Below are 24,515 nucleotides of genomic sequence, written 5' to 3' on the forward strand. Positions count from 1 at the left end.
CTTTGAAATATCTGGAGCTTAAAAGTAATTTCAATGGCTATAAACTGTGACAACTTTTAAATTTTATTAGGTAAACATTATTTTTTTGGACAAGTATGACCTACCACAATTTAGAATCTTCAATTCTATTAGGTAAACATTAGTTCATTGGTCAATTAGTTCACTTTACTATCATACAAGTCAATTAGTTCACTTTACTATCATACAAGTCAATTAGTTCACTGGTCCATTAGTTCACAACAAGCAATAAAACCCTGTACACCTACATTAACTAGTCAATGAGTTACAACCAGCCAAACCACTAGAACCAGATACTAATTCTATCATGCTGTCCAAAACAGACTCGACCAGTAACATTCTAATTAATCTGAAAATCAAAACCAATGATCAATTTGGTGACAGAAGCAGTAAATCAAACTGATTTCAACTCTTCTAATTCTACATAAATATATACAAATAACATTCCACAAAAACAATTAAACATTCAAAGTAGCCATATTATCTAAAATCCTTCAAAACACATACCAAAATCGAAAACACACACACACACACACACACATTTTAGAATTTTCAATTCTATGTGGCAACTTGACCTCAAGCAATAAATCAACAGTTAAATTTATCACAGTACATCTAACTAAAATAAGATTAGTGTCAATGCAGTTAGTCTCAACCACCACAGTTCCTCTGTAACATTCGAATTGAAGAAAAAAGCCAATAAGCTACTATGAATATCAACTTATGGTCTAAATCCAACGCAATCTACCATATAAAAATTAATTAAAAAATAAAAACACCATTAATATTTTATACTTTTCCAAATCCTTCAGCTAGCCATTTTAGAATCTTCAATTCTATGTGGCAACTTGGCCTCAAGCAATAAATCAAGTGTCATATTAACACAGTTCAAAAACAAAGTTATACGAAAGATTAGGAATATACCCAAAGCCTACAAAGCACACATATAAAAATGAGGAGCAATTGTAAAAAAAATTGGGTTTTTGCTCGAAAATTTCTTCAACTCGGAAATTTCTCCGACTCTGTAAAAAAAAAAAAATTGGGTTTTTGCTTAACCAGTTCCATGGTTAAGCAAGAACCGAATTTGGAAGAAAGAAATTTAAAACCCAATTTTAAAACCCACTTTGGAAGAAGGAATTTTAAAACCCAATTTAGAACCCTAGATTTCAAAGATTAAAAAGCAAAATCCTGATCTACTTGCAACAGTTGAACAGAGGAGCAATAATCTTGATCTTCCTCGGCTCGGTTTGCATGCACGATCAAATCCCAGTTACCTCAAGTGAAGCGAAGCGCATTGTATGATGGGAGTGAGTGAGTCTTCTTGCCACAGCTGAACAGAGGAGCTATCTTCCTCGACTCGGTTTGCATGAACGATGGGAGTGAGTGAGTGAGTGATTTATGGGAGTGAGAGTGTGTGATTTTTGTTGAGCAAGCCGGATGGGAGTGAGTGATTTTTGGGAATGAGAGTGTTTTGATCTAGATGGGAGTGAGTTTTTACATATTTCTGTGTTAAAGTAACGATGAGGGAGAGGTGGGTACACGGCACACAAACGGTGACAATCACAGGTAGCATAAACGGTGACAATCACAGGTGGGCAAAATGTCAAAATTTGAACCACGGGTAGGCACATAGAATTAGAGGCAAATCACAGGTAGGCAAAGTGTAATTATCCCTATTTTTTAATAATACTATTTAGGATAATTTTATTTCATTTAATAATGATCATGTGACATCATTCTTATTTAAATAAGAGTCTAGTTAACATGTGCATTAATTTTGGTTTGATTTCGCATATTCCTTTGTTTATTTCACCAAGTACCATTTTTTAAGTCTTTTAGTATACTATGGGTTTACACAATTTTTTATGTGGGTATTCTTAATAGGTGTGGTGCAAGCTAAGGAAGAATATGTGCAATTCATGCATGTTAAGAAAATATTAATAGTATATAATTATGAGTTGTAATGTATATTTTTAAAGAAACTGCCTACCATTCATTAATTTGCATGCATAAATTCATTATAATTGTATCTGTTTTTATTGATATTTGTGCATAATTAGACTTGATTTTTTTTTTTAATTTTTAATTGAGTACTAAATGCTTATTAAGTTACAACCTTTGAAAACATGTTAACAAAATCGTATTTTTTGATGGGAACTGGTGTTGGTATGATTGCATTATTGCTAACAAAATGAGTAGATGTATGCACAAATTCATTGCAACTGCACGTGTGCTTTTTTTTAAATAATTTTAAAAAATATATAAAAAAATTACTTATCAGAGTGTTAAATATAAAAACTAGTTGACTCATTTAATTGGACACTCGTTTATCTTCTCTATATATTAAGAGAGAAGATAAACGAGTGTCCAATTAAATTTTTTTAGAAAAAAAAAAAAAACTACAAGATAAATTTTTTTTCTTAAGAATTAGCATACTTTCTATTTGAATATATTTCACGCATGTTTCAAATTGAAAAATTATATTAAACTTAAAATAATAATAAAAAGTCTTATCTCACAAATAGAGTCCATGTGATGAAACTAATACTTATTATTTATTTAAATTCAATGAGCTCAATTGGCAAAATCTCACGTACCCGCATAAGAGACCCGACTTCAAAAGATACCTTAAAAATACTTAAATAAAACCCTATTTTAAATTAAGATATTTGATTAAGAATAATTTACCCGCTTGATTAGCCAGAGCGGGGGAAACGGGCAGGCACACGTTACTCACATTTCCCCAACTTTATGTCTCTTGTCTATCCTCCCAAAGTCACGTTGCATCCAAGAATTAAAATCACACTTCCCCTTCCCCAGCTACATTTCAAAATTGGCGTTGAAATCTTTTACTATTCATCTTCCTCTCAACTCTCAACTCTCAACTCAGTCATTCTACAATCACAATCACAATCACAATGGGTTCGCTTTGTTTTCTAGATGAACCTTTGCACTACCCTGTTGCTCGCAGAGACGAGTCCGTCGTCGACGACTACCACGGCGTTAAGATCGCCGACCCTTATCGATGGTAATCAAATTCATCGAAAATGGTTTTCTTACTTCACATTTTCCACGAAAATATATATCTCTTAGGATTTCAAGATTTTGTTTTCTATGATTCTCTAATTATGAACTTAACCATAAATAAATAAATAAAACTTATCCAAAGCACTTTTTATTGTTCCTTTCTTCCAAAAATAGAAAAAATAGCTATAATTTGTATTTTAAAAAAAAAAAAAAAAAAAAAAAAAAAAAAAAAAAAAAAAAAAAAAAAAAACCTGATGCATGAGTGAGTGGTTATGTTATGTTAGCACCAGTAGTGATGCTAAAGTGAGTGATTATTGATTGATATAACGATCCAAAAAAATCTCAGGCTGGAGGATCCTGACGCAGAGGAAGTGAAAGAGTTTGTGGAAGAGCAGGTGAAATTGACAGCGTCGGTGCTCGAGAAATGCGAGACGAGAGAGAAGCTTCGCGAGAAGATTACGAAGCTCTATGATCACCCGCGTTATGGCGCGCCTTTTAAGCGTGGAGACAAGTACTTTTACTTCCACAACACTGGCCTCCAAGCCCAGAGCGTCCTCTACGTACAGGTTTGTGAGCTAGAATTGGATTTTAGCCATTGTTATTTGGTAAAAAAATATTCATAATTATTATGTGTCTCTGTTTCTTTATTCAGGATAGTTTGGATGGAGAGACTGAGGTTTTGCTGGACCCAAATGCGCTTAGTGAAGATGGAACTGTCTCTTTGAGCTCGCTTTCAATTAGTGAGGATGCTAAATACTTGGCCTATGGGCTTAGTGCTAGCGGTAGCGATTGGGTGACAATTAATGTAATGCGGGTTGAGGATAAGAAAGTTGAGGCTGATACATTATCATGGGTGAGTATCTTAATCTTAGTACATGTCTTACTATTCCAAATAGATAAAAAAACAAGTTTATTTTTTTATTTTTTATTTTTTTAATAAAAATGGAATCGTTAGAATTATAGTTAAGCGATTAAATCTACCATTTCCTAACCATTTAAACTTTTGGGAGAATTGAATATATTTATCATGGTATCAGAGCTCTGGGAATCTCAGTCCACACGTGAGAGGGGGTGTTAGAATTATGATTAAGTAATTAAATTCACCATTTATAATAATTTGAGCTTTTAGGAGAATCGGTAATATATCAAAGACTAATTGAAGGTATTTTATATGTTGTTATTTCAGGTTAAGTTTTCGTCTATTAGTTGGACACATGATGGCAAAGGGTTTTTCTACAGTCGATATCCTGCTCCCAAGTAAGTAATCATCCTCATCGTGTTCTTGCATTTAAAAAAAGGAGGAATTACTTGAATCTTTGTAAATTATAAACCATGGTAATGATATTGCGTTTGTTTAGACAGGAAAAATTGGATTTAGTGCATCAAATTTGAGATTTCATAGATTATTATATTGAATTCATAATGATCGTATAATGCTGTAGAGAGGGAGAAAATGTAGATGCTGGGACAGAGACCAATTCTAACCTTTATCAGGAGGTATACTATCATTTCTTGGGTTCGGATCAATCTGAAGATATTTTATGCTGGAGAGATCCTGAAAACCCTAAATACAGGTTCAGAGCCAGTGTTACACATGATGGGAAGGTAATTCTTCTCTAATTTTTTCATGGCTTTTATGGTTATGTTGGACCAGTGTCAGCTTTAATTTCTTGTATTGATGTTAATCCAACTGCATGTTTCTTAACACTCCTTAAAAAAATGTATAATTTCTATGTCTAGTGGCCAAATTTGTTATAAAGAGGTTTTCTTGAGATGATCTGTTATATAATTGAATGCATACCCAAAAAATGAAAAACCTTAAAATCCCTTTTTGAGTTGTATATGAAGCATCATCACTATACCATGTTGTTGAGTTTCTATACTTGAGCTGCCTCTTCAGTTATGCTTATAAATACAATCCATATGTAGTATTTATATGCATGCATTAACTAGAATGCCTGATTAATTTGGCTTAGATAAGAAGTGCAAATGCTCTTTCCTCTTTCTTATGGATTTCCTTCTAACAGACTCCACTTTGATATTTTTATACAGTATGTTCTCCTGTACATCAAAAAGGATTCTGGCCTTGTCAATAAATTTTATTATTGTGACTTTTCTGATCTTCCTAATGGGCTTGTGGGTTTGAAGGGAAAGAAAGCCTTGCTCCCGTTTATTAAGCTTATTGATGAATTTGATGCTTTTTACGATGCCATTGCAAATGATGATACTTTGTTTACCTTTCGGACAAATAAAGATGCTCCAAAATATAAGTTAATCCGAGTAGATCTGAAGGAACCAACTGTTTGGACTGATGTTCTCCAAGAAGCCGAAAAGGATGTACTTGAATCAGCTTGTGCTGTTAATGGTAACCAAATGATTGTGAGTTACCTGAGTGATGTTAAGTATGTTCTACAGACAAGGGACTTGAAATCAGGTTCCTTTCTACATCAATTACCCATTGACATTGGGACAGTCTATGGGATTTCTGCAAGGCGCACAGACAATGTGGTTTTTATTGGGTTTACTAGCTTTCTTAGCCCTGGAATTATTTATCAGTGTAATTTAGAAACTGAGGTTCCCAATATGAAGATATTTCATGAAATTGTTGTTCCTGGGTTTGATCGCTCAGAGTTCCATGTTGATCAGGTGATACTTGCTGCCTTGTTGACACCCTAGTCACTCTAGTTTGCTTCTTCTTCTTCTACCTTCTTGCCAAGCTGCATTAGTGTGGATGATTAGGGGCAGCTTTCTTCTCTGTCTCTCTTCCTCTGTTCATCTAGGGTGTGTGTTTGAGTCCTTAAATGTGTCCTCATCTTACTTGATTATTTTTTTCCATCTCCAGGTTTTTGTGCCTAGTAAGGATGGTACCAAGATACCAGTGTTCATTGTGGCCAGAAAGAAAATTCTTTTGGATGGATCACACTCTTGTTTGTTATATGGATATGGTGGATTTAACATTAGCATTACACCATCATTCAGTGTTGGTCGTATTGTACTCATAAGGCATCTAGGTGCTGTTTTCTGCATAGCAAACATTCGTGGTGGTGGAGAATACGGAGAGGAATGGCATAAAGCAGGCTCACTTGCAAAGAAGCAGAATTGCTTTGATGACTTCATTTCTGCCGCTGAATATCTTATATCTTCTGGCTATACCCAACCCAGAAAGTTGTGTATTGAAGGTGGAAGCAATGGTGGGCTTCTTGTTGGGGCTTGCATAAATCAGGTATTGCTGTGTAGCTTGTAATAGAGGGTGCATTTTCTTAGTCTATAACTTGTAATAGTTGTTTGAGTGCTTAGACTAAATTACAATTTTTTTTGGCAGAGACCTGATCTTTTTGGTTGTGCTTTGGCTCATGTTGGTGTTATGGACATGCTGCGATATCATAAGTTTACTATAGGTTAGTATAAATCCATTGGATCCACTAGTTAATATTTTTGAATCATGTATTGAACCAGAGTTGCTTTATAGGCCATTCATGGACTTCTGATTATGGTTGTTCAGACAAGGAGGAAGAATTTTACTGGCTAATCAAGTAAGTAAAGTTTATTCAATCAAAAAAAAAAAAAAAAAGTAAGAAAAGTTTATCCTATATCAAGGACCTGATAGGAAGCTCTTACCATATTTCCTGGCAATCTTTCAAATCTTTAATTTGTAATTTTCCATTGTACACTGCCAATTAGCTCTAGCTCAATTGGCACTTCCTCCCCTTAGAAAATATAGGTGGTGGTGGGTTCAAGACCCATTGGGTGCATGTGGAACTTGCCAATAAAAAATAAAAAAAATCTACCATATGTTGTGTAAGAAACTGGAAAACCATTGTCTATTCTCAATCTTGTAATATTGGACAAAAGTTAAATTTATTCATGCCATTCTTTTTTGGCTTGAGAAGATTCATATACCAGAAAAAGCTATACAAGTATCAGATGCAAGAGGCTTGACCAGAAGGGGAGGGAACTGAGATGAGTAAGGCATAGTAGAAAACCTCATTTTAACTACCCATTGAGCTCGTTCATGCACTGCACTGTTTACATTCCTACTAATCCTACTAAACACACAAGAAATGAAATTTGATTTTAAACTTTTGACATTCAGGCAATACTCCAGCTCAGAGTGGCATCCCCTTCTATCTTCCCTCACTGATGCGTCTACATTGATGTTTGTGAAAAGGGCTGTAGATAGAGTAAATTTAGAGGGCTCAGCATTGCTTAACTTGGGCTTTTCAGCCATTAGAACACCACAGTAGCTTGCATGGGCTTTAATTGTGATAATTGGGACTTCCATAATGGTGTTGTAATGTTCTCCATGCATTAGCTGTTCTTGAGTTTCCAAACCGTGTCCAAACTCCAATGCAAGCAGAGTGAATTGGTCATTTGGAATTTCTGGGTCGACTAGACCTTCTGGGTGGAGATATGAATATTCACTAGTCTTATAATTGTGTTTGGTTGAATTGCTCCAATTATAAATCCCCACTGGTTCCCCATCCAAGCTAGTCTTATGAGTAGGCACATCTCAGATAGGTGCAATTCATCCTCATCTTCCCTATGGCAAAGAGGACAGAATGACAATTTACAGGGGCATAACCTGCTTTACTGGTAAGTGTCCAGATACCAACATTCAAAGGAAAACTTTGACCTTTCCTGGGGTTGGATGCTCCAAATTTTGATCTAAAACCTACCATTTACCCTATCAAATAGCCTACTTTGGTCCACCCAATAAGCCCGTTTAATGGAAAAGCATCCCTTATTTGTTGGGGATCCATACTAGGTTATCATTAATAGCTGATAAGGAGATAGAACTTGTAGGATGTGGACCATGTGGTTCACTAGTTAATCCAGTTCATTCACTGCCATTCAATTGCTATATGTGATTGCTATGCTTATTTTTATCTCATATGTTCTAGCAGTATCCATATTGATTCTTATTTCTTGATCCAATGATCCAACACATCAGTTGTTACTTGCCATGATCATGAACGTTCACAACAGCTTGGGTTGCATTAGATATCTGTCAATTAGGAAGTATTATTTACCCTTTGTTTTGGACTGCACCACTTTTGTGCTTTTATTAGATTCACTAAAACAAATATTTTACCTGGTGTTTCTACTAAGCAATTTTCTCTGGAAATATTGTGTTAGGATTCTTCACATAGGAGAGTTTGGATGTTGGCGCACTGTTGATTGTAATTTTTTTTACAGGTATTCTCCACTACATAATATCAGGAGACCTTGGGAACAGCATCTGGATCTACCTTCCCAGTATCCATCCACAATGTTATTGATTGCTGATCATGATGATAGGGTTGTGCCATTGCACTCATTGAAGTTACTAGCGGTTGGTCTTCTTTATCTTTAGCAAAATTTAGAATTCATTAGCCTTTAAAAAAGAAAAAGAAAAAGGAAAACTTGAAGTATAATGTTAGAATGATTCTGTGTTATCATGTTGCATATCAGTTCTAGTATTAACAAAGTAGCTGGTGGAACAAGATAAATTATGCATTGTAATTTATTTATTGGTTATGTAACTACTTTTTAGATTTTCTTCAATGATGTTTTCATTGTCTTCATTGTTAGCCATAAGTGTATCGTAGTTCTATTTTTTTGGTTAAAGAGAGGCAATTATATTAAAAGTTAACCCGCTGGAAGTCAGGTATCAGTTACAAAAGGGCTGCTATTAGCAGTTACATGAGTGCTGTCGTAGGTTAAGACCTCCATAACATATAAGGGAGGGGTTACAAAAGAAACAAAAAGCTCCATTTGAGCTCACCCAATTTTTGTAAGAGAATCAGCTGCTCTGTTGGCTTCCCTGAAGCAGTGAAGGAGATGGACCTGTTGGAAAGCTTGGAGAGTGTCCCTGCAATCATTGACCAAAGGTTGAGTTAGCCTATTAGAGCAGGATGGTGAGGATAGAAGCTTAATGGCTTCAGTGGAGTCCACATTAATTATAAGGTTGTGGATATTTAAATTTTTTTTCCATGTGGATGCCATCATGCAGGGCCCAAAGCTCTGCCATGAGAACAGAGGTAGTGCCGATGTGCCTAGAGAATCCCCGAACCCACAGTCCTTCTGAGTCTCAGATGAGGCCTCCCCCACCAGCTTCATCATTAATAACAAGATGCATCCGTTTTTAATTTGAACCAGCCCATGGGGGGGTTGATACAATTGCAGTTGGTTCGAGCTTTTGGCATGGATGGAGTGGATGGAGATGTAAGGAAGTGATGCTCTAGAGCTTTGGCAATACAGTCCTCAACAGGTGGGGGTTAGACTGCGAAGATTGGAGGGCAACCTTATTCCTGTTAAGCCAGATGGACCAAATACCGAAGAGAAAGAGCAGATGCCATGGGATACGGTGGTGCCAAGAGGTTTGCTTGGAGGTGCAGTTGGCTTGTAGCCAATCTGAGATAGGCAAGCTGAAAGAGGAGATAAGTCCAGAGGGAGGGCCGAGCCGGTTCCAAAAGCTTACTGAGTGAGGGCATTCTCAAAGCAATTGACTAATAGATTCTGAGTGAGCATTGCAGACGGGGCATTGCATTCATAGTTAGTGCATCAACTACATGCATATGCAAGGGCATGGCTTGATTAGCACACATTGAAAGTTGATATCCTCTCCCCTCAAACTATTGGATTTGTTAATATGTTCTTACTCTTACTTCTTAGTCATTGCATATGTACACTGCAGCTGTATTATTTTATTTTCTTTTCGTTTTGTTTTTAAAATGGTTGTTTCTATTGTCAGACCATGCAATATGTTCTGTGCACAAGCTTGGAGAAAAGCCCCCAGACCAATCCTATTATCGGTCGCATTGAGGGTAAGGCAGGACATGGAGCTGGACGTCCTACACAGAAATTGGTAAGCTTTCAATTTCAATTTCCCCCCCTTAAATTAGAGTAGTTCTACGTTTTTGTCTCATTGTTACTTTTGGCTATTGGCTCTTCTACTTAACAGATTGATGGAGATGTTGACCGTTATGGTTTTATGGCTAAGATGTTGGATGCATCATGGATTGACTAGCTACAATTATGAAGATTTTTTAAGATTCTTATAGCTCAATTGACACCTTCTAACATACCCAACGGAGACGTTCAGATTTCAAATCCCCCCTCCCTCATTGTAACTAAAAAAAAAAAAAAACAAACATGAAGATTTGGTGGGAGGGGTTATTTCTTCCCTTTTTTATTTTCTATTTTCTCTTTAACCATTACTACAACAAAGAAAATTGAAGGAAATCTCATGTAATAATGCTTCTTGGGTTTTATTTTTTTTTATTTTTTTATTTTTTTTTATATATTGATAGTTGGAGGTGGGGGATTTAAAATTTAGATGTCTCCATTTGAAACACTCCGGAAGTGTCAATTGAACTACAAAGCTTTTGACAATCTTTCTCTAAATTTGACTTTCTGTTCATGAGCTGAATTCATATAGAATATTGAAATTTTGACTATTGAACTATCATCTTTTATTTATATAATTGATTATTTAAGCTCACCCGTGAAATCTTTTAAATGTATTATTTGTATAATAATGGATTGAAATTGAAGTCTATTAAAATTTGTTAGATCTTTCATAAAATGGTCTAAACATAATTGTATTTTTCGTTCAGAAATTGTTTTATGTAAAACAATGGCACCCTACCTCATCAACCAGCATAAGATGGTTTACATAATTGTCTTCATAAGCCTCATACCTATTGTTAGGCTAGTGCTGACCCTCTTTGACAGAATGTTATGTTTGAGGTGTAAGTGGGTCTATAAGATAAAAAACTTTTTAGATGGATTGGTGGAACACTATAAAACTTGCCTTGTTACTGAGGGTTTCACCTAGGAATATGGTATTAATTCCTATATGTAATTGGTCTCTCTTTTAGATGCATATTAAAAATGGACCCGATTAGATGATGATACGTGTTCAAAAGTAGACATATGTCACTATCTTAACGAGTCTAATGCTACTGAACATTGGATCCAAGCCTAACCGTATTAAAAATGCCTATTGAATGATAAATTTCTTGAATAAGTCCAAATGTAGCCGGAGTTGTGTGCATTTCCTAAATAAGACTTAAGACTAATCCAGTCCACTTTAAAAACTAAAGACTAACCAAATCTTAAGGTAACCCAACATTAAATATTTAAATTAATGAATGTCAGGCCCACAAAACAAATTAGCCCATATATATTTAGACCAACATATACTTTTTTATTTATTTATGGAATAGACCAACATAAACTTGGTCTAGTTGGGGAATCCAGAATCCTACCCTCCACCTATCATATTCATCAAAAAAAAAAAAAATATCCATATTTCGTGAAAATATGATGAAGATTATTATTATTTTTTTTTTCGGTTTTTTGAAGCCAAATGTTTGATGATAGAGAAATATTACATTCACAATATTTTTATAATATTTTCACAACAAAACATAAGCAATTAGTTGTTATTAGTTCAAATTTGAACCTAACACTAAGAATATTTTTTTGCCCTAAAAATAACAACTAATTAATAATAATCTGTCATTTAAAATTTATTATAAAAATTATTGTGAACATATCATTTTCCTTTACGATAAGAAGATTCTAGAGGACAGCACTAGGCTGCTAGCCCAAAAACATGGCGACATAATAGACACAAAATGGCAACACAAGAAGCCACTTTATTCGCTTAAAGTCCACCCGCTGAACAAATGGCCTAAGAAAAGGCCTCACAATGTTCACATACACTCGTTACGCCAATGCCATTTTCTATTCCCCAACGACTTTTACTTTCTCTCGAAATTCTTGCCGCCTCCAAAGTCTAGGTGTATTAATAAGTCACCCCTTCCTTCCACGCAAACAAAACCCAAACCCAAGGTACCAACATTACTTCAAATTCAAAGCTTTTCCTTCCTTTTCTTCTTCATCTTCTTCTTCCTCATTTTCCTCAATCCATTCTTCAATGGGATCGCTTTGTGCCCTAGACGAAACGTTACAGTACCCGGTAGCTCGTCGAGACGAGTCCGTCGTCGATGACTACCACGGCGTTAAAATCTCCGACCCTTATCGATGGTAATATTCAATTCATTCAAAGAAAACAGTATTCAGGGAAAATATTTTAGGACGAGAAATGCGTTTTGATTGTTCGTGTTTGCGAATAAAATCGTTGAATTTGGGAATAATCAAGGAATTTTGATTGGAAATGTTGATTTTTATTTTATTTATTTAATGTTTAGGCTTGAAGATCCTGATGCAGAGGAAGTGAAAGAGTTTGTGCAAAAGCAAGTGAAATTGACAGAATCGGTGCTTGAGAAATGCGAGACGAGAGCGAAGCTTCGCGAGAAGATTACGAAGCTCTTTGATCATCCACGTTACAATGCGCCTTTTAGGCGAGGAGACAAGTACTTTTACTTCCACAACACTGGCCTCCAAGCCCAAAGCGTCCTCTATGTACAGGTTCGTGAAGCCAGAATTGGATCTAGCAGAGCTATAAATATTATACCATACTATACTATACTATATTCTCAAATACATTTCTGTTTTTGAAATAATAACAATTCAGGATAGTTTGGATGGAGAACCTGAGGTTTTGCTGGATCCAAATGCGCTTAGTGAAGATGGAACTATAGCTTTGAATACGTATTCGGTTAGTGAAGATGCTAAATACTTGGGTTATGCGCTTAGTGCTAGCGGTAGCGATTGGGTGACAATCAAAGTAATGCGTGTTGAGGATAAGAAAGTTGAAGCTGATACTATATCATGGGTGGGTATCTTAATCTTAGTACATGTTTTATTCAACCAAATTGGTAAAACAATTTACTTTTTGATAAAATCCGAGACAAGGCTAATGGAAGGGATTTCATATATTGTAATTTCAGGTTAAGTTTTCTTCCATTGTTTGGACTCATGATAGCAAAGGGTTTTTCTACAGCCGATATCCTGCTCCCAAGTAAGTCATCATCATGCTCTTACATTTTACGCGAAATGTCAAAATTGGAATCCTGACAGGGTGCCCCTTTGATGATTGTGGGTTTTAAATTTTGCATTTACCAATTTTTTAGAAAGAAAAAGTTTGCCAAAAACAATTGTGTATGTTTGGGCAGGAGAAATTGGATTTATTACATCATTTTAAAGATTTCATAGATTGTTTATATTGAATCTATAATGGTAGTAGTGTTATGATGTAGAGAGGGAGAAAATGTAGATGCTGGAACGGAGACCAATTCTAACCTTAATCATGAGCTATACTATCATTTCTTGGGAACGGATCAGTCGGAAGATATTTTATGTTGGAGAGATCCTGAAAACCCTAAATACTCGTTTGGAGCCAGTGTTACAGATGATGGGAAGGTAACTTATCTCAGTTCTTGGCTTTTCTCGGTTATGTCAGTGTAGGGCCTGCTTTATTGTGTTGATATCATTATTAGCACTCCAGTCGGACCTACACTCTTCAGTTTATTATTTATTTTTATAAGCTTGTCTCCCTGTGGCAAAAGTAAGAGTTGGAGTTGTTAGAGGATTTATTGTCTTAATTTGTGTTAGATTTAGCGCAAATTTGTACAGTGAAAGGTAAATTATGGCAATCCAACATCTTGCATCAGACGGCCTTTGTTTACATTATAGAGAGATGTTGAAGTGATAATATAAGATCCTCTATAGAGGTTTAGTGAGATGACCTATAATTGAACTGAAACGAGATTTTAAAAAAAAAAAAAATGGGAGGCTTTAAATCCCTCTTGAGTTTTATGAAGCACCAGCATTATTTGCATGCATGACTAATTAATTTGGTTTAGATAAGAAATGCAAATGCCTTATTCCTCCCTGAACTCACTTCTCTGTTCTGTTATTTTGCAGTATGTTCTTCTGTACATCGACGAGGGTTGTGACCCTGTGAACAAATTTTATTACTGCGACTTGTCTACCCTTCCTAATGGGCTTGTAGGTTTGAAGGGGAAAAATGACTTGCTCCCATTTATTAAGCTTGTTGATGACTTTGATGCACAATACCATGAAATTGCAAATGATGACACCTTGTTTACTTTCTTGACAAATAAAGATGCTCCAAAATATAAGTTAGTTCGAGTGGATCTGAAGGACCCAACCGTTTGGACTGATGTTATCCAAGAAGCCGAAAAGGATGTACTTGAATCAGCTTGTGCTGTTAATGGTAACCAAATGATTGTGAGTTACCTGAGTGATGTTAAGTATGTTCTTCAGGTAAGGGACTTGAAATCAGGTTCCTTGCTACATCAATTACCCATTGACATTGGGTCAGTTAGTGGGATTTCTGCAAGGCGTAAAGATAATGTGGTCTTTTTTGGTTTTACTAGCTTTCTTTCCCCTGGTATCATTTATCAGTGCAATTTAGAAACTGAGGTGCCCAGTTTGAAGATATTTCGAGAAACTGTTGTTCCTGGGTTTGATCGCTCGGAGTTCAATGTTGATCAGGTAATACTTTTTACCTTGTTGACACTCTAGTCACTGTAATTTGTCTCTTCTTCCTTCTTGCCTAGCTGCATTCATTTGGATGATTAGGGGCAACTTTTCGTTGTGCCTCTCTATACCTCTGGGGTGTGTGAGCCCTCAAATGTGTGTTTGTCTTGATTGGTTTTTTAATTTCCAGGTTTTTGTGCCTAGTAAGGATGGTACCAAGATACCAGCGTTCATTGTGGCCAGAAAGAATATTCTTTTGGATGGATCACACCCTTGTTTGTTATATGGATATGGTGGATTTAACATTAGTCTTACTCCATCATTCAGCGTTGGTCGCCTTGTACTCACAAGGCATCTAGGTGCTGTTTTTTGCATAGCAAACATCCGTGGCGGTGGGGAGTATGGAGAGGAATGGCATAAAGCAGGCTCACTTGCAAAGAAGCAGAATTGCTTTGATGACTTCATTTCTGTTGGTGAATACCTTATATCTGCTCGTTATACCCAGCCCAGAAAGTTGTGTATTGAAGGTGGAAGCAATGGTGGGCTTCTTGTTGGGGCTTGTGTGAATCAGGTAATGATGTCTTAGATGGTGCATTTACTTGATTGTATTCTTGGTTCTATTTCTCGTCATAGTTATTTTGAGTGCATAGATTAACTGAACTTTCTGTTCTTTGGCAGAGACCTGATCTTTTTGGTTGTGTGTTGGCTCATGTTGGTGTTATGGACATGCTACGATTCCACAAGTTTACCATAGGTTAGGCTAAATCCTTTGTATCCACTAGGTAGCATTTTTTAATCATGTATTGATCTAGAGTTGCTTTCTAGGCCATGCGTGGACTTCTGATTTTGGTTGTTCAGAGAAGGAGGAAGAATTCCATTGGATAATCAAGTGAGTAAAGTTTTGTCTATGTTAAATTTGATGTGAAGCTCTTACTTTACTTCATGGTAATGCTTCCCATATTTAATTCATAATTTTCATATGTTAGCTCACTGTTGATCTTTATTTTCTTTCTTTAGGTATTCTCCACTGCATAATGTCAAGAGACCTTGGGAACAGCACCCGGATCAACCAACCCAATACCCACCCATAATGTTATTGACCGCTGATCATGATGATAGGGTTGTGCCTTTGCATTCATTGAAGTTATTGGCGGTTAGTCTCTTTATCATTAGCTCCCCCGCACCCCGCACCCCCTTCCTTTTTTATTATAACTTCTAATTACTGTTAGAATGCTTCTACGTTATCATGTTACATATTATTATTGTTCTAGTATTAGTTGGTGTATAAGATTTATTACATTTTGTTATTTATTTGTTTGCTGGCTATGTAATTACTTTTTAGATTTCCTTCAACAGTGTTATATTGTTGGTCATAAGTGCAACTGCATGCATATGAAAGGGCAATACTTGAATTTAGCTGTCGTTTTGCCTATCCTCTCCTCAAACTACTGGAATTTGTAACTATGTTATTAGTCATTGCATATGTGCACTGCACGGGTGTTATTTTATGTTCTCTTTCCTTGTTTGACAGTTTTTTTTCTATGTATTGTCAGACCATGCAGTATGTTCTATGCACAAGCTTAGAGAAGAGCCCCCAGACCAATCCTATTATCGGTCGCATTGAGTGTAAGGCAGGACATGGAGCTGGACGTCCTACACAGAAATTGGTAATCTTTTTACTATATTTGTTCCCCTAAAGTGGTTCTTATGTTATTGCCGGGTGGTTAATTATCAGTCATTTGCTCTTCTACTTACAGATTGATGAAGCTGCTGATCGGTACGGTTTTATGGCTAAGATGTTGGATGCATCATGGACTGACTAAATGCTAGCGGTTAAGAGAGTTTAAATTAATTCTTAATTCTTAGGATTTCAATATGGAAGATTTGATGGTAGTTTGAATCATAGATTCACATCTATGGTTTATTTCTCTCTCTCTCTCTCTCTCTTCTCTCTCTTTTTTCTTTGGGGGTGGGGGGTTCGGGGTGGCTCCTTTTTCTAATTTTTCTTCTTCGTAACAATCACATTCACAATAATAAAATTAAGGGCATCATATGGATTTTTTTTTTTTTTTTTTTTTTTACATTTTATATTGTGGTTGTTAACAATTGTCGGTAACTCTTCTTTTGGCATTATACTGACTTGGAACTTGGATTGGATGTGCTTGTCGCATATGAATCTCTAGTCATCTAAGGAAAAAAAAATTGTGCTTTACAATATTATGAGTAAAAAACCACAGATATGACTTGGTGACTCTCAAAGACTAGGACAAAAGCGCCTTAGACCTTGCAAAATTGGATTCGAATCTGTCCACCCCGTGGAATTCGAAGTAAAAAATGGGTATGAAAGGGAAAATTTTGACTTGTTGGATGGGCGGAGGAAATTTAAACTTGGGGAAAATGACTCAACTCAACATTTGACTTTTGAAAAATGGATTGGATACTGGTTTGATTGTTGGCCTGGCATGTTAGAGCATAATTTTGCTATAAATACATCTATAAGTGATCACATCCGATATGCCCAATCCAATTGTTTGACCTGAAGGATTGCGAGTGATTCTCAATAGATGGGTTGGTCAAAATCAACATATATGTTCTATAATTTTTGGATTTTCAAGTAAATTTGGATAAACTTTAATCCAACCAATCTGACGTGACTTAGGCTGCGTTTGTTTTGGCGTAAAAGCATTTCAAGAAATGGTTTTCCGGGTCACCGTGTGTTTGGTTGCGCATGAAAAATAAATTTTCCGGAAAACTATTTCATTTGACCATCTGTTTTTACACTTTGACCCGAAAATTGGTTTACATTTTCACTTCAAACCATTTCCGGCCTCATCAAAGTGCAAAGAGAGAGAGAGAGACAGAGAGAGAATAAAGAAACTAGCTCACTCTCACAATCACACCGATCCACCCAGAAAATTTCTCTCCTTACTCACTCTCATCACTCACGCCAAGCCCAAGCCGAAGGACGGAGAGAGCTATCGTTGGTGAAACCCAGATCCAGTCCTCGACCCACGACTCCGCCGATCTGATCGCACCGCCTCAAACCCATCTACGATGAACCCGGTCTAATCGTGCTCGCCTTCGCCTCCACCTTGCGATCTTGCCTCTAGATCGAACCCAGTCGCCTCTCTCTCTTCCTTCTTCTCTCAATTTGACCAAATTTGATGAATTTTTTTTCTGGGTTTTATTTCTTTTGTGTTTCTGTATTGAGGAATGATATTATATATTTGTATGGCAGTTGAGAAAATGTGAACAACAAGTAGAAAATGTGTTTTCTATGGTATTTTCAAAAATACAACTAAACACCAAAAAATATTTTTCAAAACATTTTTTGAAATACAACTGATGGTGTCACAAATCATCCAAGTCCATAACTCGTCCATATGTCTCGTCCAACGAAAGAAGCTACAGTAGGCAAAGAGAAAGTTCTAAGCGTTCTGGCGAACCTCGTCCGTATATGGATGAGGAATACCTCATGTAATCTACATTTACGCAGGGCAAGCCTTCCAAGATGGTCTCGTCCGTCTTTCACTAAAGATGAACGAGTTCATCGTGGAAGTCTCGTCCATCTTTACTAAGGATGGACGAGTTCACCGGCCCGTCCAACCCAGGTAACTTCCACAGCGGCTATGGAAGTTACCCCCAATTCTCCGGACTCCTCGACATTGGGAACGGTTACTAAACAGATAACCGTTCCACACACACACACTATATAAGGCTTCTTCGATGAAAGGTAAAGGGATTCAGACAATTTCATTTTGAGAGAATACTTCTTCCTTACAGAGAGTACAAAAGTAACTAACTTGATCATCGGAGGATTTTTGGCCGGTCCCCACCAAAGGGGATTCAGACAATTTCATTTTGAGAGAATACTTCTTCCTTACAAAGAGTACAAAAGTAACTAACTTGATCATCGGAGGATTTTTGGCCGGTCCCCACCGGTCCCCTCTGATTCTGTGTTCTTTGTATTACAGGAGATAGCCCAAAGATCACCGCTTGAGCCTTGTCAACCCACTGATATCCAAGGAATCATCAGTTGGCGCCGTCTGTGGGAAGAGATTATTTCACAGTTTACTTCTCCGTGACAAAGGGTTGATGGTTCGGACTAGATCAAGGGCTACTAGCCCAGGCCATCAGGGAAGTAGCAACCTGCATCGCGATCGCCAATCTGCACCGGTCATGCAGTCATCTGCCCAACATGCACAATCTATGGCAGACGCTATGGCGGAGTTGACTCGCCAAAACTAGGAATTACGAATGGAGATTAATATGAGGAGGCAAACACATGAAGAACGTGAAGGAGGACAAACACAGACTCATGGCAGAAGAGAGAATACCGAAGTTGGAAGTCAGTTTAGAGGCACCACTTCACGAACGGTACCACACTTGAAGGAAGAAATGGACCAAATGAAGAGAGTTATGGAGGAAATGAAGGAGAATATGAAAAGGGCAAATCCGATAGAAGATTTGGTTCACAAGACTGATTCTCCCTTTACGGCTTCCATCAACGGTCATCCCCTACCATCAAAGTTCAAGTTGCCTTCTCTGGATTCATATGATGGAACACGTGACCCGTTTGATCACATAGCCACTTTCAAGACCACCATGCATCTTCAAGGGGTGCCTGATGAGATAATGTGTAGAGCCTTCCCTACCACCCTTAAGGGTTCAGCGCGAGTTTGGTTTAGCAAAATACCCCCAAATTCGGTGAGTTCTTTTGAAGAGTTGAGCAAGTTGTTTGTTAACAATTTCATTGGGAGACAAAGACACAAGCGTTCCTCGTCTAGTCTGTTGACGATAGAGCAGGGAGAGAACGAGAGCCTTCGGTCATTCATCACCCGTTTCAACAGAGAAGCTCTCAGTGTGGATGAAGCAGATGATAAGCTCCTATTGTCAGCCTTCCATAACGGGGTGAATTCGGATCTGTTTATACACAAACTCTATGAAAAAGAGCCCCAATCCATGGCCGAACTCGTCCATTCGGCTCAGAATTTCATGAATGCAGAAGATGCGATCATTGCTAAAAAGAGGAAGAGGTCTGAGAGAACGGACGCAAATCCCAGTCGCCATCACGAGCAAGGTACTTGTCCAAAGAAGGGACGGACGGAGGAAAGAAGAAACCGAGAAAGTAAGAAGCCAGGCCCTTCAATACGGAACCAGCAGTATATCCCTTTAAACACCCCGCTTAAGCAAGTCCTTATGCAAATCAAGGATGATCCTTCCCTGAAATAGCCAGAGAAAATGAAGGGGGATCCCAACAAGCGCAACAGGAATAAGTATTGTCGCTTCCATAGGGATCATAGTCATGACATAGACGAGTGTTTTGACTTAAAGCAACAAATTGAAAATCTTATAAGACAAGGGAAATTGAGGGGTTTCCTTGGCGAGATCAGAGGGACGAGAAACAGAAGGGAAAGATAGAAGAATCATCACGACCACCACTCGGGGAGATAAGAGTCATTATTGGGGGAAGTTCAACTGGCCAGTCGTCCAAGTCCAAGAAAGCATACTTGAAGGTAGTACAGAGCGTCCAACTTTCTGGATGATCACCGAGAGCAAGGTCCACGGACAAGCGGGCAATCACTTTCACGGATGAGGATGCTGATAGAATTCATCACCCTCATGATGATGCTCTCGTCATCTCCTTACTAATTGCAAACTACACAACCAGAAGAGTGCTTGTGGACAATGGAAGCTCAGCAGACATTTTGTATTATCCAGCTTTTCAGCAAATGAGATTAGGACGAGACCAGCTACGTCCAGTGAACTCCCCCCTAGTAGGTTTTGGTGGGATGAAGGTGCATCCAGTGGGTACTATTTTCTTATCCATGGTAGTGGGGGCATATCCACGACAAATCACCAAGGATGTGAACTTCCTTGTGGTGGATTGTCCATCCTCCTACAATGCCATAATTGGGAGACCAACTTTGAATAGTTGGAAAGCCGTTATCTCTACTTACCACTTATCAGTCAAGTTTCCAACAGAACACGGGGTAGGACAGGTACAAGGTGACCAACTGGCAGCAAGAGAATGTTACTTGGCCATGTTGGCCATGGATGAACAAGTTCAAGCAATGAATATTGAAGAAAAGAAGGTTGTAGCAGAGCCTACTGAAGCATTGGAAGATATTTCCTTGGATGAGGATAACCCTGAGAGGTGTACCAGGGTTGGAGCAGATTTAGAAGAGAAGATTAAAAAGGACCTCGTCCAATTTTTGAAGAAAAACATCGATGTGTTTGCGTGGAGTCACGAGGATATGCTGGGTATAGACCCTAGCGTCATTACCCACCGTTTGAATGTATGTCCTTCCTCCAAGCCTGTGCGGCAAAAGAAGAGATTATTTGCCTCTGAGAGAGATAGTGCAATCAAGGACGAGGTCCAAAAGCTGATGGTAGCGAAGTTCATTCGGGAAGTGTACTACCTGGATTGGTTGGCCAATGTAGTAATGGTTAAAAAAGCAAATGGCAAGTGGAGAATGTGCGTGGACTTCACTGACCTGAACAAGGCTTGCCCCAAGGATAGTTATCCGCTACCGCGTATTGACCAGTTAGTAGACTCAACTGCAAGCCACAAATTGCTTACCTTCATGGATGCTTTTTCAGGATACAATCAGATAAGAATGGACGAGGCTGACCAAGAAAAGACATCTTTCGTCACCAGTCAAGGCTTATTCTGCTATAAGGTGATGCCATTTGGTTTAAAGAACGTAAGGGCGACATATCAGAGGTTGGTCAACCACATGTTTCGTCCGCAAATTGGGCGGAATGTGGAAGTCTATATAGATGACATGCTAGTGAAGAGTCAGGACGAAGGAAGGCATCTAGACGACTTGCAAGAGACATTTGACACATTGAGGCAGTATCACATGAAGCTGAATCCTAGCAAATGTGCCTTTGGAGTATCATCAGGAAAATTCCTTGGCTTTATGGTCTCCCACAGGGGAATTGAAGCAAATCCAGATAAAATTCAAGCAATATTAGACATGAAGCCACCGTAAAATACCAAGGAAATCCAATCCCTCACTGGACGAGTTGTTGCGCTTAACAGGTTTGTTTCTAAAGCTACTGATAAATGTTTGCCATTTTTTAAGGTTCTCAAAAAAGCATTCGAATGGACCGACGAGTGTCAGAGAGCTTTTGAAGATTTGAAGGCATACCTTACCATGGCACCACTGCTGAGTCCATCAGTGGAGGGAGAGGAATTATATTTATACTTAGCGGTAACCCCACATGCTGTGAGCTCAGCATTGATAAGAGAGGAAGATAAAGTGCAAAGATCTGTGTACTATACAAGCAAGGCATTGAAAGGAGCGGAACGACGGTATCCACAAATGGAGAAATTAGCCTTCGCATTGATCACCGCTTCGAGGAAGCTGAGGCATTATTTCCAAGCACATGTCATTAATGTCATGACAGATCATTCGCTCAAAAAGGCAATGAATAGACTGGAAGCTGCAGGACGATTAATCCAGTGGGCTGTGGAGCTCAGTAAGTTCGATATCAGGTATCAACCAAGGCATGCCATAAAAGCTCAAGCCCTAGCAGATTTTATTGCGGAGTTTACCCCAAGTCATAATGAGACAGAAGACAGTAAGAGATGGATCGTCCACGTGGATGGTTCGTCTACACGGCATGTAGGAGGAATTGGTGTGGTCCTGCAATCCCCAGAAGGAGATAAACTAAAACATAAAGTCCGTCTACAGTACCAAGCGACTAACAATGAAGTTGAATATGAAGCCCTCCTCAAAGGGCTAGAATTGGCTAAGTCCGTGGAAGCCAAGTCCATATGTGTCATGGGGGATTCCCAACTGATCATGGGGCAAGTGAATGGGATGTATGAAGCGAAGGAAGAACGAATGAAGAAATACCTTGGTAGGGTGATGCGCCTTGTGAAAAGATTTGAAAAAACTGACTTCGTTCAAATCCCAAGGGAGGAGAATGTGGAAGCTGATACTATAGCAAAAGAAGCCTCAGCAGATGAATCATTAGAGAAGTCAGATGAAGTTCAATATATGCCAAGTATAGATGTCCCAGAAGTACAACAGGTGGATAACAGAGAAAATTGGATGACTCCCATTATAACATACTTGAAAGACGGACGACTACCAAAAGAGAAGGACGAGGCCAGAAAGGTGAGGGTGAGATCAGCTAGATACGTCCTTATGAATGAAGTGTTATACAAGAGAGGTTTCTCTCAACCTTACCTTAGATACTTAGCTCCGGACGAAGCAAACTACGTACTGAGAGAAGTTCATGAAGGGGCATGTGGCAATCACTCAGGAGCCAGATCACTTGTCCACAAGGTCGTCCGTGCAGGGTATTACTGGCCGAACATGCAAGTTGATGCTAAAGCATACGTTAAGGTCTGCGACCAGTGCCAGCGATTTAGCAACGTCCCCAGGCAACCATCGGAATACCTCACCCCAATGGTGGCACCGTGGCCCTTCGCACAGTAGGGACTGGACATTTTGGGTCCCTTCCCTTTGGGAATAAGGCAGATGAAGTTTTTAGTGGTGGGCATCGATTACTTCACCAAATGGGTGGAAGCAGAACCGTTGGCAAATATCACACAACAGAATGTGAAAAACTTCGTGTGGAAGAACATTGTATGCAGATTTGGAGTGCCGAAGGTATTGGTGTCTGACAACGGACGACAATTTGAAGATGCACTCTTCAAGGACTTTTGCTTACACTTTGGAATTCAGAACCATTACTCCTCGCCTGCACACCCCCAAGCCAACGGCCAAGCTGAAGTTGCAAACCGATCCCTGCTGAAAATCATCAAGACTCGACTTGAGGGGGTAAAGGGAGTATGGCCAGATGAATTACCAGGAGTTTTATGGGCATACAGGACCACAGTGAGGACCCCTACAGGGGAGATTCCTTTCAAGCTAGCCTATGGAAGCGATGCAGTTATACCTGCAGAAGTACATATGGCTAATCACAGGGTGATGATGTATCAAGACAAGGATAATGAGGACCAGCTTCGTCTGAACCTCGATCTAATAGACGAGGTAAGGGCAAACGCAGAACACAGGGCAGCAAAGTATAAGAACCTCATGGCTAGGCAGTATGATGTGATGGTGAAGCCTAGGCGTTTCAACATAGGAGATCTCGTCCTGAGAAAGGTCTCTTTGTCAACCAAAAACCCAGCACATGGGAAGTTGGGCCCAAACTGGGAAGGACCCTATAGAGTGATCAACTGTAAAAGGCAAGGATCCTACTACCTAGAGGCCCTGGACGGGAGAAAGTTGGAACATCCTTGGAATGTGGAACACCTGAGGAGGTACTACTAGTAAGAGCGTGCCTATGGACGAGACTGGGTCTTATCTGTCTACTAACGTATTACTATTTATGATGCTGTTTGTGTTTGATACTACTAGTGTTTGATACTACTATGTTTGGTGTTGCTTGTGTGTGAAATTTGAAACTACGACATTATTACTTATTATGGTTGTGTTATGGTTATGGACGAAGTCATGAATGTATTTATTAAATAAAAAGGCACCAGTGTGCATGTGCCTTATCTGTAAACAATATTTATGTTATGTACAAAATGTTGTGTGAATTATCTCCATGATATTTTCGTCCAAGTCAATCCTCAAGAGGGTCAAAAGATCCGAGACGAACAAAATCTCTGGACGCAGAGATGTAACGTCTAAATTTTCTTGAATAAAGCAAGGGAAAAACCACCTCCACACTCGTCCAAACCATGGACGAGGCGAAGCCAACTGAAACAATCCAAACTCTGAACGAGAGAAAAAGTTGGGCAAAATAAGTATGTAAAATTAGTTTGTAAGTCTTAAGACAAATCAAGCTAATTAAAAATACTACCTGCTAAGACGAGTTAGACTACATGAAAAATATGTATTCTCGATATGGACGAGCTAAAGCTGGAGTTCAAATATTTTAGCAGCATTCGTCCATGCAAAAGAAATGAAATCACTTGTCCATGCAAAGAAAATAAAACTTCATTCAAAGGGTGGACATCCTACGTCCAAAAACCCTTGATTAGTTTGAAAAGCTGAAATGGTTTACTTAAAATACCCGTCCTAAAACCATGGACCAGTATA

At 38.4% G+C, this 24,515-nt stretch overlaps 3 protein-coding genes across 5 annotated transcripts; all 3 read left to right on the forward strand.

Moving 5' to 3' along the window:
- The first annotated feature begins 2,733 nt into the window (after positions 1–2,733).
- Positions 2,734–10,415, forward strand: LOC115974582 (prolyl endopeptidase-like). 3 transcript variants are annotated; one of them, XR_004087977.1, is made up of 13 exons: positions 2,734–3,046; positions 3,392–3,611; positions 3,698–3,898; positions 4,232–4,302; positions 4,488–4,650; positions 5,098–5,691; positions 5,888–6,268; positions 6,368–6,443; positions 6,515–6,578; positions 8,242–8,377; positions 8,693–8,942; positions 9,038–9,637; positions 9,779–9,869. XR_004087977.1 is itself a non-coding variant. In XM_031094994.1 (12 exons), the coding sequence occupies exons 1-12, from the start codon at positions 2,937–2,939 to the stop codon at positions 10,052–10,054; spliced, it is 2,196 nt and encodes a 731-aa protein (XP_030950854.1). In that variant the 5' UTR covers positions 2,736–2,936; the 3' UTR covers positions 10,055–10,415. The 3 variants fall into 3 exon arrangements, 1 of the variants encoding a protein (XP_030950854.1); XR_004087975.1 differs by having other exon boundaries at positions 8,693–9,637; XM_031094994.1 differs by lacking the exons at positions 8,693–8,942; positions 9,038–9,637 and adding an exon at positions 9,989–10,415 and having other exon boundaries at positions 2,736–3,046; positions 9,779–9,892.
- A 1,303-nt stretch (positions 10,416–11,718) lies between these two features.
- LOC115974581 (prolyl endopeptidase-like) lies at positions 11,719–16,423 on the forward strand. Its single transcript, XM_031094993.1, has 12 exons — positions 11,719–12,081; positions 12,246–12,465; positions 12,572–12,772; positions 12,888–12,958; positions 13,197–13,359; positions 13,864–14,457; positions 14,633–15,013; positions 15,121–15,196; positions 15,268–15,331; positions 15,460–15,595; positions 15,996–16,109; positions 16,200–16,423. The coding sequence occupies exons 1-12, from the start codon at positions 11,744–11,746 to the stop codon at positions 16,263–16,265; spliced, it is 2,424 nt and encodes an 807-aa protein (XP_030950853.1). The 5' UTR covers positions 11,719–11,743; the 3' UTR covers positions 16,266–16,423.
- Positions 16,424–21,605: 5,182 nt separating this feature from the next.
- On the forward strand, positions 21,606–22,898 carry LOC115959721. The gene is made up of 2 exons (XM_031078243.1): positions 21,606–22,276; positions 22,373–22,898. Exons 1-2 carry the CDS (start codon positions 21,606–21,608, stop codon positions 22,896–22,898), a joined length of 1,197 nt encoding a protein of 398 aa, XP_030934103.1.
- Positions 22,899–24,515: the final 1,617 nt, after the last annotated feature.

This window comes from Quercus lobata, chromosome 2 (genome assembly GCF_001633185.2).
Source record: "Quercus lobata isolate SW786 chromosome 2, ValleyOak3.0 Primary Assembly, whole genome shotgun sequence".
Taxonomy (NCBI): Eukaryota; Viridiplantae; Streptophyta; class Magnoliopsida; order Fagales; family Fagaceae; genus Quercus; species Quercus lobata.

Coding starts and splice junctions, on each gene's coding strand:
- LOC115974582 (XM_031094994.1), top strand. CDS start 2,937: ATGGGTTCGCTTTGTTTTCTAGATGAACCTTTGCACTACCCTGTTGCT. Junction 5,692..5,887: donor CAGAGTTCCATGTTGATCAG/GTGATACTTGCT, acceptor TTCCATCTCCAG/GTTTTTGTGCCTAGTAAGGA. Junction 8,378..9,778: donor ACTCATTGAAGTTACTAGCG/GTTGGTCTTCTT, acceptor TTCTATTGTCAG/ACCATGCAATATGTTCTGTG.
- LOC115974581 (XM_031094993.1), top strand. CDS start 11,744: ATGTTCACATACACTCGTTACGCCAATGCCATTTTCTATTCCCCAACG. Junction 12,773..12,887: donor AAGCTGATACTATATCATGG/GTGGGTATCTTA, acceptor TTGTAATTTCAG/GTTAAGTTTTCTTCCATTGT. Junction 16,110..16,199: donor GACGTCCTACACAGAAATTG/GTAATCTTTTTA, acceptor TTCTACTTACAG/ATTGATGAAGCTGCTGATCG.
- LOC115959721 (XM_031078243.1), top strand. CDS start 21,606: ATGGCACCACTGCTGAGTCCATCAGTGGAGGGAGAGGAATTATATTTA. Junction 22,277..22,372: donor ATGGGGCAAGTGAATGGGAT/GTATGAAGCGAA, acceptor TCAAATCCCAAG/GGAGGAGAATGTGGAAGCTG.